This window comes from Amblyraja radiata, chromosome 3, assembly GCF_010909765.2.
Source record: "Amblyraja radiata isolate CabotCenter1 chromosome 3, sAmbRad1.1.pri, whole genome shotgun sequence".
Classification (NCBI taxonomy): Eukaryota; Metazoa; Chordata; class Chondrichthyes; order Rajiformes; family Rajidae; genus Amblyraja; species Amblyraja radiata.
Window position 1 is genome coordinate 125797884 of NC_045958.1, and position 19693 is coordinate 125817576.

At 47.5% G+C, this 19693-nt stretch overlaps 1 protein-coding gene across 5 annotated transcripts in view; it reads right to left on the bottom strand.

Annotated features, from left to right (window-relative positions):
- Positions 1–795: 795 nt before the first annotated feature.
- The window catches only part of asb5 (ankyrin repeat and SOCS box containing 5), a 71454-nt gene continuing 52556 nt past the window's right edge, over positions 796–19693 (bottom strand). For 4 of the 5 annotated variants that reach the window (XM_033018753.1, XM_033018748.1, XM_033018750.1 and 1 more), the window contains exons 2-7: positions 13677–13756; positions 12646–12753; positions 8186–8336; positions 7209–7343; positions 4944–5135; positions 796–1182 (exon numbers count right to left, since the gene is read on the bottom strand). In XM_033018753.1, the coding sequence (XP_032874644.1) occupies positions 1055–1182; positions 4944–5135; positions 7209–7343; positions 8186–8336; positions 12646–12753; positions 13677–13756 (794 nt within the window). In that variant the 3' untranslated portion in view covers positions 796–1054. Of the gene's footprint in view, positions 1183–4943; positions 5136–7208; positions 7344–8185; positions 8337–12645; positions 12754–13676; positions 13757–15897; positions 15958–19693 lie in introns of those variants that run through there. The other variant, XM_033018752.1, reaches the window with a different exon arrangement.

Below are 19693 nucleotides of genomic sequence, written 5' to 3' on the forward strand. Positions count from 1 at the left end.
ACCTGCCCATGTTTGGCCCATATATCTCAAAACCTATCCTATCCGTGTCTGTCTAAATGACCTTCAGAGACACCATGTTGTTCCCAGTTACGGTATTACATCAATGAAAAGGATTGTCCTCGATCACTTGGGACATAGAACAGTACGGCACATCAACAGGCCCATCAGCCCACGATGTCCGTGTTGAAAATGATTACAAAAACCAACTCTGATCGTCATGCATGTAACCCATATACCTCTATTCCCTGAACATCCAAGTGCCTATGCAAGTCTCCTAAACACCACTATTGTATCTGTCTCCACCACCTCCCCCTGGAGAGCCCCAATAATCTCTGTGTAAAACAGACTAGCCCCGCACATCTCCTTTACACTTTGCCCCCCTCGCCTTAAAGTTATGCCCTTTAGTCTTTGACATTTCCACTCTGGGGAAAAGGTTTTGACTGTCTACCCAAACTTGAGGTATGAAATATTATTCTAACTCAGTATGGAGATTCAGTGACAATGAACAGTACAGTGGTGTGGGGTATTGTGCTGCTGTCTCACAGCTCCAGGCCAGTATTTTCCCAGTTCGATCCTGACCTTGCGGAGTTTGCACGTTCTCCCTGTGACCGCGTGGGTTTTCTACGGGTGCTACGGTTTCCTCCCACACCCCACAGACGTGCGGGTTTGTAGGTTAATCGGCCCTCTGTAAATTGTCCCCTAGTGTGTAGGGAGTGGATGAGAAAGTGGGATAACATAGAACTAGTGTGAAGGGGTGATCGATGGTCGGCATGGACTGGGTGGGCTGTAGGGCCTGTTTCCGTGCTGTATCTCTAAGTAAGTAAGTACTAAGATTGCATCAGAATTAATTGTGTCGGGTGTGTGTAAGTTTACTTCCATCTCACCTGCTCCCGGCCGATTCCCACTCCTGAAATTTGTTCTTTTGCACGGATTGGGAGAAAAACAGATGAAAGAGGGTGAGAGTGATTTGCAACAACAGGTTTGTCAATAAGTCTATGTACAGCGAGGAGTTAACACAGCTCTGCACGGTGGCTGCGGTGAGAAGGGAAGCAGGTTACTGATGCTGCAGGAAGTCCTTCAGCAGCCTGGGCAGCTGCAGCTGTGGAATGTACTGTAGACGGGGCCTGCCGATGCAGTTTCTCACACACAGGCGGCAAAGCTGGCACAACGAGCTGGGAGTGGCTGCAAAGGAAGCAAGTGGAGACACAATCAGTCTGCAACAGTCCCACGCTCCCGTCACCGTCATCAATTCACACGGAAACAAACCGAGACTCGGGGACGGCTGAGACTTTCATTCCCAGTGTAAATCGCCACAGAGAACATACAACAGAAGATAGACACAAAATGCTGGAGTAACTCAACAGGACAGGCAGCATCTCTGGAGAAAATAAATGGGTGACGTTTTGGGTCAAAACTTCACCCATTCCTTCTCTCCACAGAGGTTGCCTGTCCCGTGAAGTTACTCCAGCATGTTGTGTCTGTCTTTGGTGTAAACCAGCAGCTGCAGTTCTTTCCGACGTGGAACAGTACAGCACAGGAACAGGCCCTTCAGCCCACAATATTTGTGCCAACATGATGACTAGCTGAAGTGATCTCATCTGCTTGTACATGATCCATATCCCTCCATTCCCTGCATATCCATGTACCTATCCAAAAGCCTCTTAAACACCACTATCGTATCTGCCTCCACCACCACCCCTGGCAGTGTGTTCAAGACCCCCCACTGCTCTGTGTAAAATAAACTGCTCAGCACATCTCCATTAACATTCCCCCTCCCACCCTATAGCTGTGCCCTCTAGTGTTGGACATGTCCACCCAAGGGAGAAGGTTCAGAATGTCAACCCTATCTGTGCCTCTCATAATTGTATGGCGTGTGATCAGATCTCCCCTCGATCGCTGATGATCCAGAGATACCAATCCAAGTCTATCCAACCTCTCCCTGTAGTTGAAACCCTCTAATCCAGGCAGTGGAGAATTGACACAGCAGGTGCTGACCCCATGGTCCAGGACTATTCTGATGTGGTGATTCTCTGGGTAAACCATGTGACAATCTCTGCCTCCACCACCCACCCTGTAGATCCCAGATTCCACCACCGTACTGTGAGAAGCTTGCCTGTGCCCTCCTGCTAGCCTCTTACTCATCTCCCTTAACCTCTGCCCTTTCATTCTGTACATCTCTGCCATGGCGAAAGGTTTCATTCCATCTAGCCTATCTATACTGTAGCAGAATGCTGCCTGGATTAGAGGGAAAAGACACAAAGTGCTGGAGTAACACAGCGGGTCAGGCAGCATGTCTGTCTGAAGAAAAGTCCCACTGAAACATTACCTTTCCATGTTCCCCACAGATGCTGCCTGACCCGCTGAGTTACTCCAGCACTCTGTGAAACGTCACCTATCCATGTTCTCCACAGATGCTGCCTGACCCGACAATAGACAATAGGTGCAGGAGTAGGACATTCGGCCCTTCAAGCCAGCACCGCCATTCAATGTGATCGTGGCTGATCATCCACAATCAGTACCCCGTTCCTGCCTTCTCTCCATATCTCCTGACTCCACTGTCCCTAAGAGCACTATCTAGCTCTCTCTTGAAAGCATCCAGAGAGCCGGCCTCCACCGCCCTCTGATGCAGAGAATTCCACAGACTCACCACTCTCTGTGCGAAAAAGTGTTTTGTCATCTCTGTTCTAAATGGCTTACCACTTATTCTTAAACAATGGCCCCTGATTCAGGACTCCCCCAACATCGGGAACATGTTTCCTGCCTCTAGCGTGTCCAAGCCCTTAATAATCATATGTTTCAATAAGATATCTTCTCACCCTTCTAAACTCCAGAGTATACAAGCCCAGTCGCTCCAATCTATCAACATATGACTGTCCCACCATCCTGGGAATTAACCTTGTAAACCTACGCTGCACTCCCTCAATAGCAAGAATGTCCTTCCTCAAGTTTGGAGACCAAACGCGTCTGACGGGTGTGAACATGAGGAAAGCTGTAGGCCCAGATAGTATATCTGGGCAAGTGCTAATCAGCTAGCTCCAGTGCTCACCACAATATTCAACGACTCCCTGGCCAAGTCCATGGTCCCTGCCTGCTTCAAAAGATCCATCATTGTACCTTTACCAGAGAATGTCTCTCCAGCTTGTTTGAAATGCTTCGAGAGGCTGATCAAGAACCACATCTGCGCATTCCTCCCTCGCAACATGGACCCGCTACAGTTCGCATACCGTCCGAACAGATCCACGGACGATGCGGTCTCCCAGGTTCTGAACACCGCTCTCTCTCACCTTGACAGCCAGAAGGGGGACTATGTGAGGATGCTGTTCATTGACTTCAGTTCAGCCTTCAATACGATAGTCCCCACCAGACTTGCTGAGAAGCTGCTGGTACTGGGGCTTAACACACTCCCCTGTGTACTGGACTTTCTCACCGCCAGGCCCCAGGTGGTCAAGATGGGGAGACATACATCCAACCCCCTCACCCTGAACACAGGATCCCCCCAGGGTTGCGTCCTCAGCCCCCTACTGTATTCCCTATACACACATGACTGTGTGGCTAGGTTCAGATCCAACTCCATAATCAAGTTTGCTGATGACACTGTAGTGGTGGGCCTGATCTCCGATAATGATGAGAAGGCTGATCTGGCACTCTGGTGTCAGGACAACAGCCTCCTCTTGAATGTCACTAAAACTAAGGAGCTGATTGTGGACTTTAGAAAGGCTCAACATCCGAGGACGTACACGCCACTGGAGATAAACGGGGCTACTGTGGATAGGGTGAGCTGCTTTAAATACCTGGGAGTCCACATCACAGAGGATCTGACATGGACAACACACACTGCTGCACTGGTGAATAAGGCAAGGCAGCGCCTTTACCACCTCAAGCAGCTGAGGAAATTCAGTCTCTCTGAGGATCCTTCAGTGCTTCTACTCTGGGACTGTGGAAAGCATCTTGTCCGGCAACATCACAAACTGGTTTGGGAACAGCTCTGCCCAGGACAGGAAGGCTCTGCAGCGAGTAGTGCGTTCGGCCGACTTGACAAAACTGCACACAATACTCCAGGTGTGGTCTCACCGGGGCCCTGTATAACTGCAGGAGGACCTCTTTGCTCCCATACTCATTTCCTCGTGTTATGAAGGCCAACATGCCATTCGCTTTCTTCACTGCCTGCTGTACCTGCATGCTTACTTTCAGTGACTGATGAACAAGGACCCCAGATCCCGTTGTACTTCCCCTTTTCCCAGCTTGACACCATTTAGATAATAATCTGCCTTCCTGTTTTTGCCAACAAAGTGGATAACCTCACATTTATCCACATTAAACTGCATCTGCCATGCATCTGCCCACACCACCAAACTCTGGGCTTCTGACCCTCTCCTCAGTTAAGGGGAAATTGGGGTTGCAAACTAGAATGCCAGAATGGCCAGTGACACCAGTTGCGTGCGGTGTGGGAGTAGTACCTATTGCTACAGCCTCTCACGTAGTCATAGAGTCACACAGCGTGGAAACGGGCTCTTCAGCTCAACTCATCCATCTACACGTCCCACCTATCCCCCCTTGGCCCATATCCCTCTAAACCTTTCCTATCCATGTACCTGTTCAAATCTTTTAGTTCAGCTTAGTTTACAGAGGTACAGTGAAAAGCTTTAGTTGCGTGCTAACCAGCCAGCGAAAAGACAACACGTGATTACAATCGCACTGTCCACCGTGTACAGATACAGGATAAAGGGAATATTATTTAGTGCTAGATAAAGTCAAGTAAAGTCCGATTAACGATAGTCCGAGGGTCTCCAATGAGGTAGATGGGAGGTCAGGACCGCTCTCTCGTTGGTGAGAGGATGGTTCAGTTGCCTGATATATTATTGTATTGTTATAAACCACGTGTGGGACCAGTGTTGCTTCCAGCCATCAGTCTATGAATAAAGCCGGTACACCTCGTGGTTTACCTTCGTAATGTAGCAGCAGCCTGTCGACGGAACTACTGGTGACGGCCACATCAATGGGCCGCTCTCCCTCCGCATTCCTGGCTCGTACCTCCGCTCCAAAGTCGAGCAGCAACGTGACGATCTCCGGGTTGGTCTGCCGCGCCGCTGTGTGTAGGGGGGTGTCCTGATGTTTGCCTTTCTGCACATTGGCTCCTGCAGTCGACACAAAGTACCACGGGCACCGCCCTTTAATGCCAGCACCATGAAAGCATCTGCTTAGCAAGCCTCACGTCAGCCTGGAGCTGTGTACACTCATCAACATGAACCTGGAGCTGTGTACACTCACGAACATGAGCCTAGAGCTGTGTACACTAATGAACATGAACCTAGAGCAGTGTACACTCACGAACATGAACCTGGAGCTGTGTACACTCACGAACATGAGCCTAGAGCTGTGTACACTCACGAACATGAGCTTAGAGCTGTGTACACTCACGAACATGAGCCTAGAGCTGTGTACACTCAAGAACATGAGCCTAGAGCTGTGTACACTCACGAACATGAGCCTAGAGCTGTGTACACTCACGAACATGAGCCTAGAGCTGTGTACACTCACGAACATGAGCCTAGAGCTGTGTACACTCACGAACATGAGCCTCGAGCTGTGTACACTCAGGAACATGAACCTAGAGCTGTGTACACTCACGAACATGAGCCTAGAGCTGTGTACACTCACGAACATGAGCCTCGAGCTGTGTACACTCAGGAACATGAACCTAGAGCTGGGTACACTCACGAACATGAGCCTAGAGCTGTGTACACTCACGAACATGAGCCTAGAGCTGTGTACACTCACGAACATGAACCTAGAGCTGTGTACACTCACGAACATGAGCCTAGAGCTGTGTACACTCACGAACATGAACCTAGAGCTGTGTACACTCATGACCATTAACCTAGAGCTGTGTACACTCACGACCATGAGCCTAGAGCTCTGTACACTCACAAACATGAACCTAGAGCTGTGTACACCCACGAACATGAATAAACTAAACCTAACCTAAAACAATTAGAACATAGAACATTTCAAAAAGAAGCAAGAATAATATTTAAATATTGCACACAATCCCATCACTGACTCACACACTTGGACACTCACACACACAAACATGTACAAACAGGCACGCACATGCTCCGCACATAAGCATGCACACAGGCACTCACATGGTCACTCACGGGCACACATACAGACACACACACACACACACACACACACACACACACACACACACACACACACACACACACACACACACACACACAAACACACACACAGACATTTACACACACACAAACACTCACAGAAACGCACACACACACACACACTCACACGCAGACATGCACACACTCACACAACACACACTCTCTCACACAGACACACACATACTCACACAACACACACTCTCTCTCGCACACACACACACACTCACATGCACACACACAGATACACACACGCACACACACATACACACACACATACACACACAGTCACACACACAGCCACACAGAGACACACACTCACACACAAACACTCACACCCACTCACTCACACAGACACACACATACTCTCAGACACACTCACACACACACACACTCACACACACACACACTCACACCCATTCGCTCACACACACACACACACACCCGCACACACACACACACACACACACAGACACACACACATACTCTCAGACACACTCACACACACACACTCTCAGACACACTCACACACACACACACAGCCGCACGCACACACACACACACACACACACTCTCAGACACACTCACACTCACACACACCCACACCCATTCATTCATTCACACACACACACACACACAGCCGCACACACACACACAGACACACACACATACTCTCAGACACACTCACACACACACACAGAGACACACTCACACACAAACACTCACACCCACTCACTCACACACACACACTCACACACACACACACACTCACACACACAGACACACATACTCTCAGACACTCACACACACACACTCACACACACTCACACCCATTCACTCACACACACACACACACACACAGCCGCACACACACACAGACACACACACATACTCTCAGACACACTCACACACTCACACAGCCGCACGCACACACACACACACACACACACACACACACACACACACACAGCCACACTCTACATTGAAAGTAAATTCTAAACATAATGTGAGTGGAGAAGCTCTCACCTGCATGGAGCAGTTTCTTAATGCAGAAGTACTGCTGATGGACACAGGCAACGTACAGTGGCGTTCCCTGGTGTGGGATGTCCAGGTCTATGTCCACTCCCCAGGAGATCAGGACTTGTATGCATTCACTGTGACCTGGGTACAACAGCGGGGTTTCAAAGCCATGCCACTGACAACTTTAAACTAAAATGTGTTCATTGTATGAAACTGTGACTTGCTTCAACATATTCTAATTCTTCACTTCATAAAACATTTTAATTCAGTCACAGGGAGAGAGTGAGAGAGAGCAGCAGAGGTCAGCTGTGACGCAGAGTGCTGGAGCTATACGATCACATGGGAGGTCATGTTGCAGTTATATAAGATGTTGGTGAGGCCACATTCAGAGGAAGGAACTGCAGATGCTGGTTTACACTAAAGATAGACACAAACTGCTGGAGTAACTCAGTGTGACAGGATGAGGTATGGTCTCGACCCGAAAAGTCACCCATTCCTTCTCTTCCGAGCATTGTATTCAGTTCTGGGAACCAGGTTATAGGAAAGATGCTGTCGAGCTGGAAAGGGTGCAGAGAAGATTTGCGAGGATGTTGCCAGGACTCGAAGGGCTGAGCTACAGGGAGAGGTGGGGCAGGTTGGGACACCTTAGATCCCAGGAGGATGAGGGGTGATCTTATAGAGGTGTGCACAATCATGAGAGGAATAGATTGGGTAGATGCACAGAGTATTTAGCGCAGAAAAAGGGGTGAGGGGGGTTTGATATTTGGGGAAAAGGGGTGGAATATTTGGGAACAAGGGTGGGATATTTGGGGAGGAGGGGGGTAATAGGGGAAGAGAGGGGTATTTAGGGAACAAAGATGGGATATTTAGGGAGGAATGGTATTTAGGAAGCAGAGTGTAAATGGGAAAGAGGGGGGGTATTTGGGGAAGAGACGGGTTATATGGGGCAGGGGGTATTCGGAGGAAGGGGAGGAATGACTGACCTTTACTGGACGCCTCATGGATAGCTGAGGCCAGGCAGTCCTGGCCTTGCAGGCTGGCTCCGTTCTGTAGCACCAGCTCAGCACAGTTGGCACTGCCGCTGGAACACGCATTGAACAGCGGCGTCACCCCGTCAATGGTGATGGCATTGACCTGCAACAGGACAGTGGTAGTGCATTAGTCGTGCATTACCCCAGTGCAGTGCAGCACATTAGTCGTGCATTATCCCAGTGCAGTGCAGTGCATTAGTCGCGCATTACCCCAGTGCAGTGCAGTGCATTAGTCGCCAATTACCCCAGTGTAGTGCAGTGCATTAGTCGCGCATTACCCCAGTCCTTGCAGCATGTTAGTCATGCATTACCCCAGTGCAGTGCAGCACGTTAGTCGTGCAGTACCCCAGTGCAGTGCAGTGCATTAGTCGCGGATTAGCCCAGTGCAGTGCAGTGCATTAGCCCAGTCCATGCAGCGCGTTAGTTGTGCATTAGCCCAGTCCTTGCAGCACGTTAGTTGTGCATTACCCCAGTGCAGTGCAGTGCATTAGTCGTGCATTACCCCAGTGCAGTGCAGTGTATTAGCCCAGTCCATGCAGCGCGTTAGTTGTGCATTAGCCCAGTCCTTGCAGCACGTTAGTTGTGCATTACCCCAGTGCAGTGCAGTGCATTAGTCGCGGATTAGCCCAGTGCAGTGCAGTGTATTAGCCCAGTCCATGCAGCGCATTAGTCGTGCATTACCCCAGTCCATGCAGCGCGTTAGTCGTGCATTACCCCAGTCCATGCAGTGCGTTAGTCGTGCATTACCCCAGGACCAGTACAGTCTTCTTCTTGTCGAGTCCACACACAAGATTAGAAGTTGTTCAGCCAGAGCTGAACACACTTCTCGGCATCTGCATACAATGGCGTCTGTCTTGTCACTTCTTGTGTGTGGTGGTGGAAAGATTGGCCGCGATCGACGTGAACGCCCTCTCCTCAACCCCACCGAGTACAGTGCAGCAATTAGTTTATTGTCATGTCTACCAATCAAACTGCAGAAACATTTATCGTCTGCTTTGATTTGTCGTTTTCACACCTTACCCTTCCTTATCTCAAGTCTCCTTCTCCGCTGACTCTCAGCCTGAAGAAGGGTCTTGACCCGAAACGTTACACATTCCTTCTCTCCAGAGATGCTGCCTGTTCCGCTGAGTTACTCTAGCATTTTGAGTCTACTGATTTAAACCAGCACCTGCAGTTCTTTCCTACACGTTCTAATCTCTGGCCTTTGTTCCAACTATCTGTCTAGAAACCTTTCTTCTTACAATCAGTCTGGATAAGAGTCCCGACCCAAAACATCACATATCCATGTCTCACCACCCCCAGAGATTACAAACAAACCCCACTGAGTTCCTCCGGCACTTTGTTTGTCTTTTTGTAACCACTCCTGGCTAGGGCAACATCCTCTCCACATCCACTCGATCCAGGCCTTTCACTATTCGGTAAATTTCAATGAGATATCCCCTCATCCTTCCAAACCCCAGCGAGTTCAGGCCCAGGACCATCAAACACCCCTCTTATGTTAACCATATAACCATATAACAATTACAGCACGGAAACAGGCCATCTCGGCCCTACAAGTCCGTGCCGAACAATTATTTTCCCTTAGCCCCACCTGCCTGCACTCATACCATAACCCTGGATTCCCTTCTCATCCATATGCCTATCCAATTTATTTTTAAATGATACCAACGAACCTGCCTCCACCACTTCCACTGGAAGCTCATTCCACACCGCTACCACTCTCTGAGTAAAGAAGTTCCCCCTCATGTTACCCCTAAACTTCTGTCCCTTAATTCTGAAGTCATGTCCTCTTGTTTGAATCTTCCCTATTCTCAAAGGGAAAAGCTTGTCCACATCAACTCTGTCTATCCCTCTCATGATTTTAAAGACCTCTATCAAGTCCCCCCTTAACCTTCTGCGCTCCAGAGAATAAAGACCTAACTTATTCAAGCTTTCTCTGTAACTTAGTTGTTGAAACCCAGGCAACATTCTAGTAAATCTCCTCTGTACTCTCTCTATTTTGTTGACATCCTTCCTATAATTGGGCGACCAAAATTGTACACCATACTCCAGATTTGGTCTCACCAATGCCTTGTACAATTTTAACATTACATCCCAGCTTCTATACTCAATGCTCTGATTTATAAAGGCTAGCATACCAAAAGCTTTCTTTACCACCCTGTCTATATGAGATTCCACCTTCAAGGAACTATGCACGGTTATTCCCAGATCCCTCTGTTCAACTGCATTCTTCAATTCCCTACCATTTACCATGTACGTCCTATTTTGATTTGTCCTGCCAAGGTGTAGCACCTCACATTTATCAGCATTAAACTCCATCTGCCATCTTTCAGCCCATTCTTCCAAATGGCCTAAATCACTCTGTAGACTTTGGAAATCCTCTTCATTATCCACAACACCCCCTATCTTGGTATCATCTGCATACTTACTAATCCAATTTACCACACTTTCATCCAGATCATTGATGTACATGACAAACAACAAAGGACCCAACACAGATCCCTGAGGCACCCCACTAGTCACCTGCCTCCAACCCGACAAACAGCCATCCACCATTACCCTCTGGCGTCTCCCATTCAGCCACTGTTGAATCCATCTTGCTACTCCTGCATTTATACCCAACAGTTGAACCTTCTGAACCAACCTTCCATGAGGAACCTTGTCAAAGGCCTTACTAAAGTCCATATAGACAACATCTACTGCTTTACCCTCGTCAATTTCCCTAGTAACCTCTTCAAAAAATTCAAGAAGATTAGTCAAACATGACCTTCCAGGCACAAATCCATGTTGACTGTTCCTAATCAGACCCTGTTTATCCAGATGCTTATATATATTATCTCTAAGTATCTTTTCCATTAATTTGCCCACCACTGAAGTCAAACTAACAGGTCTATAATTGCTAGGTTTACTCTTAGAACCCTTTTTAAACAATGGAACAACATGCGCAGTACGCCAATCCTCGGGGACTATTCCCGTTTCTAATTACATTTGAAATATTTCTGACATAGCCCCGGCTATTTCTACACTAACTTCCCTCAATGTCCTAGGGAACCCAATCATCCTCAGGATTATTCTTGTAAACTTCCGCTCTATGTTTCCAACAATGGGAAGAGTCTCGGACCAGAGGGGACAGCCTCAGAATAGTCAACTTTCTTCTGAATATAAACTTCAGCGTCAGAGTAAAATGACGTGCCTTCAAATTGGAGACGAGGAGGAATTTCTCCTCATTTCAGCCAGAGGCTGGTGGATCTGTGTAATGAATTGCCTCCGATGGCTGTGGAGGCCAAGTCATTGGGTATTGATGAGGCAGAAACTCATCGCCTCTTGATTAGGAAGGACATCAAAGGTCATAGGAAGACGACGGGGAATGGGGTAGGGAGTGAATGATCAGCCACGATTAAATGGCCAAGCAGACTCGACGGGCTGACTGGCCTAATTCTGCTCCTAAGTCTTATGGTCTCTCCAACACCAACACATCCCTCCTCGGATATGGAGCCCAAAACTGCGCACAATATTCCAAATGTGGTCTGAACCAGCGCCTTACAGAGCCTCAGCATTACATTCCTGTTTTTTATATTCTAGCCCTCTCGAAATAAATGCTAGTGTGGCATTTGTCTTCCTCATTGCCGACTCGGCTTGCAAATTAACTTTTGGGAATCCTGTCTCAGAACTCCCAAGTCCCTTTGCACCTCCGATTTATGAATCCTGAATCAATAGACAATAGACAATAGACAATAGGTGCGGGAGTAGGCCATTTGGCCCTTCGAGCCAGCACCGCCATTCAATGTGATCATGGCTGATCATCCCTAATCAGTACCCCGTTCCTGCCTTCTCCCCATATCCCCTGACTCCGCTATTTTTAAGAGCCCTATCTAGCTCTCTCTTGAAAGCATCCTGAGAACCGGCCTCCACCGCCCTCTGAGGCAGAGAATTCCACAGACTCACAACTCTCTGTGAGAAAAAGTGTTTCCTCGTCTCCGTTCTAAATGGCTTACTCCTTATTCTTAAACTGTTGCCCCTGGTTCTGGACTCCCCCAACATCGGGAACATGTTTCTTGCCTCTCGCGTGTCCAAGCCCCCAACAATCTTATATGTTTCAATGAGATCCCCTCTCATTCTTCTAAACTCCAGAGTGTACAAGCCCAGCCGCTCCATTCTCTCAGCATGTGGCAGTCCCGCCATCCCGGGAATTAACCTTGTAAACCTACGTTCAATAGCAAGTATGTCCTTCCTCAAATCCATATATTCCTGTGAAAGGCCTGAGTTAATATGCTTTATTAGTGGTGTTGTGTCAGCAAAATGATTTTTGATAACAAGATCTTTGCTGCGCAGTTTGTTAGCATGCAGAATGATTTGTGGGAGAGATTGGTGTAACAAAATACAATTAAACTCCATCATGTCCTGTTACTTACATCAGCACCGGCTTCTATTAAGGCTTTGGCACATGCGACATGGTGCCCTAGACATGCTTCATGGAGAGGAGAAACGTGATCTATTGTCAGCGTGTTCGCACTGTGACCCTGGATGCACGCAAGATGATACAAGGACATGGTTAAGATGGATCCACAGACAGATTGCAAATTAGTTCAACATTTTTTATAAAGTCACTCCTCCTCCGTCTCTGAACTCTGACCCCAAACTGACCACATCACATTCTACGGACAAGAATCATGATACCCATTCGCTACAGAGGTTTAGTTTAGACACAGCATGGAAACAGGCCCTTCGGCCCATCAAGTTCACTCTGACCAGCGGAGTTTGTATGTTCTCCCTGTGACCGCGTGGGTTTTCTCCAGGTGCTCTGGTTTCCTCCCACATTCCAAAGACGTGCGGGTTTTAGGTTAATTGGCTTTGGTAAATTGTAAAATTGTCCCTAATGTGTAGGATAGGCCTAGTATCTGCGGTGATCGTGATCGGTGGGCCAAAGGGCCTGTTTCCGCATTGTTTCTCTAAAGTCTCAAGTCTAAAGCCATTTCTAAGCTTGAAAAGAAATAAGAAGGCCTGGAGGACAATGTCCTTACATGGGTTTGAGCTTGGAACATCAGGGCAATAGCCTGCCTTACAATTGCTATTCCCCTTTCTCAAGAGACCACTGAAAGATACCACATCTTCTCATTGCTCTTTGCCCCATTCTATGTGACTCACCCTGGGCTCAGGTTTAAGATAACTTTACACAGACGGTGGTGGGTGTGTGGAACGAGCTTCCGGAGCAGATAGTTGAGGCAGGTATTATCATAATGTTTCAAATATTTGGACAGGTGCATGGATAGAAAAGGTTTGAAGGGACATGGACCAAGCGCAGGCAGGTGGGACTAGAGTAGCTGGGACATGTTGGCCGGTGTGGGCGAGTCGTATAACTCTAAACTACATGTAGATAGAAACATTGGCCAGCCCGAAGTGTACAAACCCAGGAGTCAATGAATGAAAGGCAAAGTACACTGACCTGTGCGAGCAAGGTTTTGAGGGACAGAAGGCGACCTTGACTGGCTGCTTCATGCAGGGGTGACCGGTCTGCCCAGGAACCTGCAGAAACAAGAACACTGTCAATACAACCGCTAGTCAGAGTGGGCATGAGGTTGTGTGGAGACTGTTGTGTACACGTTATATACCACAATGCTGAAGCTGCTGGACAGATGCAGGTCAGGTAACCAGTGACTGGTTCTGATCTATAACCCACTCAGCCATCTATTGTTCCAATACTAATTGCCCAAGCAACATTTAGACAGGTGCATGGAGAGGACAGGTTTAGGGGGATATGGGCCAAATGCAGGCAAGTGGGACTAGTATAGATGGGACATGTTGGGCAAGAAAATAAGACACAAAGAAGCTGGAGTAACTCAGCAGGACGGGCAGCATCTGGAGAGAAGGAATGAGTGAGGTTTTGGATCGAGACTCTTCTTCAATCTGAAGAAGGGTCTCCACCCAAAAAGTCACTAATTTCTTTACTCCCGAGATGCTGCCTGTCCCGCTGAGTTACTCCAGAGTTTTGTGTCTATCTCCAGTGTAAATTAGCATCTGCAGTTCTTTCCTAGACATGCCAGGCAAATTGGGCAGCAGGGCCTGTTTCCACGCTGTATGACTTTATGACTCTATGCTTGCCACAAAACCATTCCTCAGCTTCAGATCACCATCCATGTTACTATAGGCTGTGATCAATCTGCTCACCTACAAGACTGGTCCTCACCTCCCATCTACCTGGAGACATAGAACTATCTTTAATCGGACTTTATCTTGCACTAAATGTTATTCCCTTGAGTTCATAAGATCATAAGTGGTAGGAGCAGAATTAGGCCATTCGGCCCATCAAGTCGACTCCGCCATTCAATCATGTTTGATCTATCTCTCCCTCCTAGCCACATTCTCCTGCCTTCTCCTGATAACCTCTAACACCCGTACTAATCAACAATCTATCTATCTCTGCCTTAAATATATCCACTGACTTGGTCTCCACCGCCATCTGTGGCAAAGAATTCCACAGATTCACCACCCTCTGACTAAAGAAATTCCTCCTCATCCCCTTCCTAAAGGTGCGCCCTTTTATTCCGAGGCTGTGTCCTCTGGTCCTAGACTCTCCCACTAGTGGAAACATCCTCTCCACATCCACTCCATCCAAGCCTTTCACTATTGTTGTGAGGCAAATGAAACTTTTACGCTACTCGTAATTTACTTCAACTGTATTTAAGCTTTAAGCAACTCATTTCTTTAATACATAACTTCAAAGTGTCTGGAAAATACCGCTGATTCCACAGGCTTCACCAGCCCGTGACCCCACATATGTGCACACTCTGGAAAGGCCCCACACATGCGCACACTTCAACTTTTCTGTTCGTTTCAATGATGTTCCTCCTCATTCTTCTAAACTCCAGCGAGTACAGGCCCAGTGCCGTCAAACGCTCATCATAGGTTAACCCACTCATTCCTGGGATCATTCTTGTAAACCTCCTCTGGACCCTCTCCAGAGCCAGCACATCCTTCCTCAGATATGGTGCCCAAAATTGCTCACAATATTCCAAATGCTGCCTGACCAGCGCCTTATAGAGCCTTAACATTACATCCCTGTTTTTGTATACAAGCCCTCTTGAAATAAATGCTAGCATTGAGTTTGCTTTCTTTATTACCGATTCGACTGCAGATTAACATTTTGTGAATCCTGCACCAGCTCCCAAGTCCCTTTTCTCTCCTCATTGATTAAATCACATTAATTCACATTAAATCTTAAACCTCACCTTAAACCTATGCCCTCTAGTTTTGCACTCCCATTTCCCTCCACAGATGCTGCCTGACCTGCTGAATTTATTCAGCACTCCCCACATACAAATCCAAGAACATTCTTTTGCCAAATGTAGACACAAGGAACTGCAGATGTTGGTTTACGAAAAGAAACAAAGTACTGGAGTAACTCAGGGGGTTAAGCAGAATCTCTAGAGTACATGGATAGGGGACGTTTTGGGTCGGGACCCTTCTTCAGGCCGTGTATTTTATTTGCCAAATTACCGCAATCTATTTACAATGAGGGTTGGAGCACGATAGCTGTCACGTAGTATTGTTCACCGACTATTCCTCAACAACCTACCCCCATTCCTTCTACATTGCACCCTCTCTTTTTCCTTTAACATTTCTCATGTACAAGAAAACATAATGAACAACTGTGCAACAAAACAAACCTGCGTCAATATCCATCACCACACCAGTAGCATTCCAGACCATAGCATGATACATCTCTAGTTGGTTCATCTACGGGATTATTCACAGAGGAATACATTAAAATTGGGAACTCCCACATGCTAACCAGGCTCATAGTTCAGCGGTGCATCACCACGTTGTACATACGCTTTAAACGTATTTACAGGTTTGGCCACATTTGAAGTATTTCCTTCCGTTCAGACGTCCCAAGTACGGGTGTCAGAGGTTATGGGGAGAAGGCAGGAGAATAGACAATAGACAATAGACAATAGGTGCAGGAGTAGGCCATTCAGCCCTTCGAGCCAGCACCGCCATTCAATGTGATCATGGGTGATCATCCACAATCAGTACCCCGTTCCTGCCTTCTCCCCATATCCCCTGACTCCGCTATCTTTAAGAGACTTATCTAGCTCTCTCTTGAAAGCATTCAGAGGACCTGCCTCCACCGCCCTCTGAGGCAGAGAATTCCACAGACTCACCACTCTTGAAAGTATCCAGCGGATGGAGTTAGGAGGGAGAGATAGATCAGCCATGTTTGAATGGCGGAGTAGACTTGATGGGCCGAATGGCCTAATTCTACTCCTATTCCTTATGACATGAGAATGTTGGGACTTCTGGAGAGGGTGCAGAGGGGGTTTACCGGAATGTTGCCTGTCGTGAAAGGAGGTGACGGTTGTAAGGGGCCTTTATGGCCAACTACAGCTGGGACTTTGAAAATGGTGCCAAAACGCTGGTCACTCTTGCATATGGACTCAGTGGACTTTCAGTACTTGATCGGGGATTGTATGTGTACGGCAACAATCCTACTGATCTGTATGCAAAAAACATCACTGAACCTTAGTACATGGGATATAGAAGACCCATTGGCTTACGGGGTTCAGCTACAGGGAGACGTTGGACAGACTTGGGTTGTTTTCTCTGGAAAGCTGGAGGTTTGTGGAGCGACCTGATAGAAGTTTATAAAACTATGAGAGGCATAGATAGGGTAGACAGTCAGAAGCTTTTTCCAGGAATGGAAAAAACAAATTCTAGAGGGTAGAACTTTAAGGTGAGAGGAGCAGAGTTTAAAAGAGATGTGTCGGGCAGGTTTTTTTACACAGAGGGCGGTGAGTGCCTGGAACATGCTGCCAGGGGTGGTGGTGGGGGCAGATACGATAGTGGTGTTTGAAAGACCTTTGGATAGGCACATGGATATGCATAGAATGGAGGGATGCTGGTTATGTGTGGGTAGTTAAGTGATGGTCTTGGCATCATGTTGGGTACAGACATTGTTGGCTGAAGGGCCTGTTCCTGTGCTATACTGTGCCATGTTCAAATTAAACACAACAGAAGAATAGAAAGCAACAATGTAAATAGGCATTTCAAGACCTTGATGTGCATCATTTCTAACATCTTCTAACAGATAACATGCTGTGCTGTTCAAATTAAAATACCATTTTTGATGGTTGACAATAAAGAAATAATAACGCACCCGATACATGCTTTAGTTAACCCAAATATTAGTGACATAATGGGTTGGAGAAAACGCTGAACAAAGTATTATCAGCGGGTCAGGCAGCATCTGTGGAGAACATGGATAGGTGACGTTTCACAGAATGCTGGAGTAACTCAGCGGGTCAGGCAGCATCTGTGGAGAACATGGATAGGTGACGTTTCACAGAGTGCTGGAGTAACTCAGCGGGTCAGGCAGCATCTGTGGAGAACATGGATAGGTGACGTTTCACAGAGTGCTGGAGTAACTCAGCGGGTCAGGCAGCATCTGTGGAGAACATGGATAGGTGACGTTTCACAGAGTGCTGGAGTAACTCAGCGGGTCAAGCAGCATCTGTGGAGTTGCCAGCAATAATGGGCACTTAACTGTAGAATAAGCTGTAATTAATTGAAGAAACCAAAAGTTAATGACTTTGCATAAAACCGTAATTAATAAGTGCACATATCTTATGCTGTTGGGCAATGGTAATCGATAAACGTCGCAAACTGAAACAAAAGTATTAAAAATAGCAAGTTCATTAAATAAGAAAATCCTATTCAGTTTTGTTCAGAGGAGCTGCAAGTTATTAAGCAACAAGTGTTCAACTTCTCCAAGGTCCACGTCAACCTTTCACCTGAAGCCATAGCTAGAGTCAGTCATAGAGACACACAGCATGGAAACAAACCCTTCGCACAACTTTCCCACGCCAACTAACATGTCCTATCTTCACTAGTCCCACCTGCCTGCATTTGGCCCATATCCCTTGAAACCTTTGCTATTCAAGTACCTGTCTAAATGTTACCACACTGCGATAGTCCCCGCCTCAACTACGTCCTCTGGCAGCTCGTTCCGTACACCCACCACACTATGAAAAAGTTACCCCTCAGGCCCGTATTAAATCCTTCCTCCCTCACCATAAACCTCTGATTCTCGATTACCATACTCTGGGCAAAAGGCCTTCTACATCTCTACAAGATCACCTCCTACGCTCCAAGGAATAAAGTCCTAGCCTGCCCAACCTCTCCCTATAGCTCAGGCCCTCGAGTGCTGGCAACATCCTCATAAATCTTCTCTGTGCCCTTTCCAGCTGAAAAACATCTTTCCTAAACCAGTTGTTCAGACCAAAACTGAAGACGATACTGTAAATGTGGCCTCACCAGTTCGCAAGCCTTGTTTCAGGGAGAGAGGAGCGGAGAAGACAGCAGGCTTGCCCAGCAAGGCTACGTGCAGGCCAATGGGCATCGCACCAAGGCCCTTCGCTGACGTGTCAGCTTCTGATGCTAAACTTGGACAACTGATCTCACCCTGCCTCGGTTTACAACTCAATCTCATCGTGCAGAGCCCACGGCCTCTACAAACAACATCCACAGCAAGCAGGCCGCCCAAACACACAGAGCCAACATAACTTCTACGCATGTCTCACTCTCTCTCCACCTCCCCTCACACCCCTGCATTCAGTACCTAAATCTCCATCTCCCCACGGCCTCTCAAACCAGCAGTAGGAGTCGCAGCTGGGATTCATATTGAGTCACGAGCTCCGTAAACAATCTCTAGCAACACTGATCCGCAAACTGGCCCAGCCAACCCTTGTTCTCCATTTCATATCAACTTTGAACCTTCGCAACTCCGGCTACGAAACTATCGTGCAGGAATACATCAATTAGTAAATAGAACAGCACAGGAAGATAGACACAAAGTGCGCGTATAACTCAGCGGGTCAGGCAGCATCTGTGGAGAACATGGATAGCTGACGTTTCACAGACAATGGAGTAACTCAGCGGGATAGGCAGCATCTCTGATAGAATGAATGGGTAACGTTTCAGGTCGAGGCCCTTCTTCAGACTGAGAGGGAGACACAGAGATAAGGAAGGGTAGGGTGTGAAAATGAGACGCCAAAAGAGATGAAGTTCAAGGAAAATGTCGAATAGATCATTGTTAGCTCGGAGACAATGAAGCATACAGAGATAAAATGTAATCAGGGGGCAGTAAGATTGGTGGGAGAACTGGGAAGGGGGAGGTGATGGAGAGAGAGGGAAAACAAGGGCTATTTAAAGTTAGAGAAGTCAATGTTCACACCGCTGGGGTGTAAACTGCCCATGCGAAATATGATGAACAGCCATGATCACAATGAATGCGGTACAGGCTCGAAGGGCCAAATGGCCTCCTCCTGCACCTATTGTCTATGTTTCTATGACGTGCTGTTCTTCCAATTTGCGCTGGGCCTCACTCTGACAATGGAGCAGGCCCAGGACAGAAAGGTCAGATTGGGAATGGGAGGGGGAGTTGAAGTGTTTGGCAACCGGGAG